Source organism: Seriola lalandi, unplaced genomic scaffold, assembly GCF_002814215.2.
Source record: "Seriola lalandi dorsalis isolate HSWRI2012SDOR001 ecotype SW California unplaced genomic scaffold, Sedor1 jcf7180002054373, whole genome shotgun sequence".
NCBI classification, from domain to species: domain Eukaryota; kingdom Metazoa; phylum Chordata; class Actinopteri; order Carangiformes; family Carangidae; genus Seriola; species Seriola lalandi.
In genome coordinates, this window is record NW_019524926.1 from 32,510 (window position 1) to 38,258 (window position 5,749).

The 5,749-nt window shown below is 47.2% G+C and overlaps 2 protein-coding genes across 3 annotated transcripts in view; both read right to left on the reverse strand.

Annotated features, from left to right (window-relative positions):
* LOC111656900 (pleckstrin homology domain-containing family G member 3) overlaps nucleotides 1-2,147 on the reverse strand; it is a 22,553-nt gene extending 20,406 nt beyond the window's left edge. For both annotated transcript variants that reach the window (XM_087174695.1, XM_087174694.1), the window contains exons 1-2: nucleotides 2,013-2,147; nucleotides 137-196 (exon numbers count right to left, since the gene is read on the reverse strand). In XM_087174695.1, the coding sequence (XP_087030821.1) occupies nucleotides 137-185 (49 nt within the window). In that variant the 5' untranslated portion in view covers nucleotides 186-196; nucleotides 2,013-2,147. The remainder of the gene's footprint in view (nucleotides 1-136; nucleotides 197-2,012) is intronic.
* A 1,107-nt stretch (nucleotides 2,148-3,254) lies between these two features.
* LOC111656893 (kunitz-type protease inhibitor 1-like) overlaps nucleotides 3,255-5,749 on the reverse strand; it is a 4,977-nt gene continuing 2,482 nt past the window's right edge. The window contains exons 4-10 of the mRNA XM_023408796.1: nucleotides 5,541-5,711; nucleotides 5,195-5,230; nucleotides 4,957-5,085; nucleotides 4,821-4,871; nucleotides 4,564-4,734; nucleotides 4,337-4,408; nucleotides 3,255-4,236 (exon numbers count right to left, since the gene is read on the reverse strand). Of these exons, the coding sequence (XP_023264564.1) occupies nucleotides 4,055-4,236; nucleotides 4,337-4,408; nucleotides 4,564-4,734; nucleotides 4,821-4,871; nucleotides 4,957-5,085; nucleotides 5,195-5,230; nucleotides 5,541-5,711 (812 nt within the window). The 3' untranslated portion in view covers nucleotides 3,255-4,054. The remainder of the gene's footprint in view (nucleotides 4,237-4,336; nucleotides 4,409-4,563; nucleotides 4,735-4,820; nucleotides 4,872-4,956; nucleotides 5,086-5,194; nucleotides 5,231-5,540; nucleotides 5,712-5,749) is intronic.

Below are 5,749 nucleotides of genomic sequence, written 5' to 3' on the forward strand. Positions count from 1 at the left end.
ACCGACCACAGAGAAGAAACACATCAACACAGATGACAACAAAGACTGATCTGTCGTAGAGGGAGGGGAGGGGGAGGGGGGGGGGCGAGAGGGTGAGAGAGAGAGAAGGAGAGAGAGAGAGAAAGAGGTTTTTTACCTTCACCCATGGAGACGTCATAGGCGGAGCTGTGAGATCCTTCAGGCATCACACTTTCCCCTACACACAAACACACACACAGGTTTAATTAAACCTGATGAAGAGTCATGATGTCATTAGAGCCCCGCCTCTGAAGATATATGTGTTTGTGTGTGTGTGTGTGTGTGTGTGTGTATATAGTCTCTGCAGGTGTGTGAAGGTCATTGAGCAGTGATGCGTTCAGGGACACTGCTCTGTCAGCACAGTTCACTACAGCTGACACCGAGACCAGGTCTGGTCTTTACCACTCCACCTCTGGACGCTCAGATTCACCGTCTAAAGCTGCAGTCAGTGAACGCCACACAATCTCAACACTGTATCCCACCAGGTCCCGCCAGGTCCCCACTGAGACACAGTCAGGTACCAGGTTCCCACTGGACTTTCTGAACCTGTGAGCCGGGACAGCTGGTTTCACTGGTTCAGACATGAGAGGAGCAGCTGATAATCAATCGATTGATCGATCAGAGGTGACTCAGTCTGATGAGTTTCAGCCTGCTGACCTGTGTGTTTTCTGTCATGTTGTGTTTCATGTAAAACAGTGAGGCCAGGTGAGGCAGATCAGGTAACCACACACCTGAATCAGCTGATTGACATGTAGACTGAAGAACCTGACTGACCAGAAGAGACCAGGTGACGTCAGCAGGTGGAACACACTAGAGTCTCAGTCCTGGACTGATTCAGACTCCTGGTCTGACTGATAAATGAAAATCAGTTAATCAATAACATGATCAGCACATTAACGAAAAGTTTTTATGTCTTCATCAATACTTTATCGCCTGTCAATCAACTGATCAACCTGTCCAGACCCCAGGTGACGGCGGTGCAGGTCTTGTTGCCGTGGTAACGGCTCAGGTCTGTCAGCAGTCAATCTGAGATCCTGTTAGAGGCGTGAACGCCCTGAGGCAGCCTGTCTGCGCATGCTTAGACCGCAGCCTGTCACGGCCCCGATCAGCTCCAATCAGTCTGATCAGGTTGCCATGGAAACGCGGAAATGAGTAGACACACTGAGCCGCCCGCACGCAACTACACGCGCGCGCACACACACAGATCTGATCTGTTGTTTTTTCTTGTTCTGACACGAACTTCCTTTTAAAAACACATCACTGAATCTTCCTTCGCTCCTCGTGCAGCTGCAGTTCCTCATCGTCACGTCTCGAGGCTTCATCTTCATCGTCAGGCTCTTCTGTTCACTTCGGCTGCGTGTGTTTCACCGAGCAGCTGAAATCTGGACAGAGTTCAGACTTGTTCCCTCCGTCTCAACGTTGGCTGGGTGCCGCTGACAGGGCGTGTTTCAGGGGCGAGCGGCCGCGACAGACACCAGCAAAAGTTAATCTGTGCTGAGAATAAGCGCTCTCATGTGTTTTAGATGTGAGCCGAATTACAGACAGACTCCACCCGACTCTAACAAACACCATATTATCGCAGAAGAAATCGGTATTTTCTCAAATAAACGCGTAATCTTTAAATGTCAAGATTTCCTAACGAGGCTCTGCACCGGCAGCCCCACCTACATGCTTCAAAGGCAGCGGACTGAACCTTGTGCCTCAGTGATACTGTGATGTTTTAAATGAGACTGATTTAAAGTCCAAATGCAGAGTCCGCTCCACAGTCTGATGCGTTCAGGTGACGCGGGTTAAAAAGCAGAGAAACACTTCCTGCTGAGAAAAGCGAGTTTAAACGCGTCAGAAACATCCAGAGGAAACTTCACTGAGTTTCTAACAACACACTCTGCGGGTTTGTTCAGACACTTCCTCAACACTCAGCACTGAAGTACAGGAAAGTACAGGAAAGTACAGGAAAGTACAGGAAAGTACAGGAAAGTGGAGTCCGGACTCACCTCAGTGAAGCTTGATGTTACAGTTGGCGGTAAATGTTCTTCGGTCTCATTCAGTCTCTGTTTGCTTTGGTTCTAATAAAACCTCCAGTGTTCCTTCATTAAACCTCCGCTGTCTGCCCCCACTCCCTCTGCGCATGCGCCTCGTTTGAACCAGTACGAAAAAGTAAAGCAGCAGAAGACAGGCAGATTTCTTTCTGCTCTGAGCTTCGAGGGTTCCACAGAGAACCAGCAGAAGGTTCCACTGTACGTAAGAGGATGAGGGTCACATGAGATTCATGTCTTATAGGACGTGAACTTTATATACCAGGATATAAAACAGATCCAGGATCAGGTCACGGTCAGGTTCAAAGGTCACATGACCACCTCTGTGATGAAGATGAAATAATGAACACATGAACTCTTCACTCTGATTCAGCAGGAGCTATTTCTGCATCAATCATTAATCAATGAATCAATACACAGGAAGTGGATCTGATCACTGATCAGTCTATTGATCACTGATCAGTCTGGGGAGTCCTGCTCAGACAGAGAGGGATTTTAACCTCGTTAAAGGTTAATGAGTTTGAAAAGGTGACATCAATGTATTTAATTCAAATGTTTGTTTATTATTATTATTGTTGTATTAAAACTAGTCTGCTGCACAGGACGTTATTGATTGATTAATGAATGATCATGAGGAGTGTGATTAAACGATAACGAGTCTCTGTCTCCCCCTGCTGGACACAAGAGAGCTGACAGAGACAGAGACAAAGACAACTCTGTTACATCAGTGAGGACATGACGAGTCTCAGCCTGTCTCTCACACACACACACACACACACACACACACACACACACACACACACACACACACACACACACACACTTCTGTCTGTGTTTACATGCAGGTTTCAACATGTGGTTTTATGTGAAGGGTAAAAACTTGTATGTCCAGTTCTGCTGAGACACACAGACAAACTGTGGAGATACCAGGTTCTCAGCTGTTGTTATGACTAAGTTATAATCAGTAATTAAACAAACGACTCATTTAATTCACTTTAACTGCTTGTTAACTGGTTTCTGAAGCTTTCAGCCACATCTCTTGGCCTTCCTCGGTTGTCATGGTGACGGTTCAGATCCTATGTCTCAGAGACGAGCTGCAAGAAAAACTAAAACAGTTGAAGAAATAAATAGTTAATAGTCTTAATAGTTAAGAATGTAGTTATAGTTATAGTCTTAAAAGTTATAAATTAATAAACAAAGTTTCTTCTTCATGAGGCTTTATTGGTGAATGACACAATAAAAACAAGATGAGATAAGAAACACCTGAGATCATTTAAGGTTCTGTATCAAAGTTTCCTCTGCTGCTGAGGGTCGACCAGGTGACGCAGCTTCAGCATCAGGTAATGACACGTCAGTGAGTTGCTATCAGAGAGCTAGCTGTTAGCATGCTAACTTCAGTAGCACTTATCATTGGTGTTTTTTCAGCTGTTGTCTCCAGAGGAATTAAGTTTTTTCTAGACTGGTAAGCAAACAGCTGATAATACTAATGCTAATGCTAACGTTAGCTATGTAGCATTAGCTTAAACTTACATACAGCTCCTTTAAAACAAATATAACTTCATAACCTGAGACCCAACAAACAGAATTCATAAATATATCACACACACACCTGAGCAGAAACCCAACGAACAGAAATATGTTTGCACGCAAAACAGCTGATTACAAAGCAATCCATCAATCAATCAATCAATATGTTGATTCAATAATTGACTTTCCACAATATTGAAATGATTGATAATAATCTACTTTACATTTGACAGGAGGGGGAGGGGCATTACAGTGAAGTAGGAACAACATCTGGAAACACCTGGAAACAGGAAGAAACAGAAACAGCTGGGACCAGTCTCCACAGCAACCGCAGTGATGACCTTACACAAGTCTGTGGTTGTCACAGCGACAAAAGTGATGACGTCATACAGGTCTGTGGTCGTCATGGCGATGACATTGTTTGGTGGTGCTGTTGTGAATGATGATGATGTCACATAGGTGAGGTGATGACATCATACAGGTTTGGTGGTGCTGTTGTAAACGAGCGTGTCCTGCTCTGACAGCGCCACATGGGCGGGGCCTGTGGAGACGGGCCTATGGGAGTGCTCCCGCCGGCCCTTCAGGAAGCAGTAGGTCATGATGGCCAACAGCGCCAAGATGGCCACTGACAGGAACACAGCCAACGCTATAGAGCCTGAGGAGGACACAGTGAGGTCACTTCCTGTCAGCTACACTGTAAAGCACCAGGTAGGAACAACATGTGACTGTAGTCTTTATGTTACAGGTGATCTCACCTGAGTCGTCAGACTCCTCCCCCACCTCCTTCTCAAAACGGTCAAACATCCCTCTGGAGAACACGTGACGCTCTGCACAAAGAGACCACGTCAAATCCACGTCCTGTCAAACTGTGGCGATCAGGCTATTACATCTACCTCGACCACCTGGTTACCTAGACTACCTGCTCTACCTGGACTACCTGAATCACCTGGACTACCTGGACTACTCATCTTGTGTGTCGTACCTGTCACTCCGGCGCAGGTGTCGCTGCACTTGTCTTCCTCCTCAAAGTTGTTGTCGTTTCCGTCGCAGCCGCCGAACGTGAAATGGTGACACTTCCTGTTCAGGGGGTCGTAGTACCAGCGAGTGTGACTCGCCCGACAAGGACCGGTGTGGGGGGGCTCTGTGCACCGAGCTGGGGTTGCGGGATATTAGCATGTAGCATATTAGCTTAGCTTCAAGGGCTAATGAGTCGATGTAGCTGAGACTGAAGACACTGACCTTTGGTCTGGTTGACATCGATACTCAGCAGGCGACTGAAGGTCTGGTTCACTGAGGAAGAGGAGGAGGAAGATCACTGCTGTGTGTGTGTTTAGTCTTGTGTGTCTATGGCTGTGTGTGTTTGTGTGTATGTTACGTTTGTTGCAGTGCCCCTCGTCTGATCCGTCGCTGCAATGCTTCACACCGTCACACTCCAGACTTCTTTCCAGACAACAGCCGCTGCCGCAGGTCAGCTGATCGGGACGACACACCGACCCACACACCTCTTAACACACACACACACACACACACACACACACACACACACACACACACACGTTTATCTTGTCACATCATGAACATGCTGATAGGAAGAAGTGTATTGTGGGACTGACCTGTGGCGGGGAGAGTGACGCCCCTCTCTGCCGTCGCTGTGGACAAAAAGACATAATCAGTCTGTGTGCAGGTGTGTATCAGGTGTGTGTCAGGTGTGTATCAGGTGTGTATCAGGTATGTATCAGGTGTGTATCAGGTGTGTTCAGGTGTGTTCAGGTGTGTATCAGGTGTGTGTCAGGTGTGTGTTCAGGTGTGTATCAGGTATGTATCAGGTGTGTATCAGGTGTGTGTCAGGTGTGTGTTCAGGTGTGTATCAGGTGTGTATCAATTGTGTGTCAGGTGTGTGTCAGGTGTGTATCAGGTGTGTTCAGGTGTGTATCAGGTGTGTGTCAGGTGTGTACTCACCTGTGACTCCTCCACAGGCGGTCAAACACTCGTGCTCACTCAGGTAGTTGTTGTGGTTCGGTTTACAGCCTCCGAACACAAACTGCTCACAGACGCCCGCCGCAGCGTCGTAACGCCAGCGAGGAAACATGGCGCGACATGGACCGACCTTCTCCGGAGCCAGACAGTACACTGATGCAGGAAGGTGACATCATCAGGAAGAAGCACAA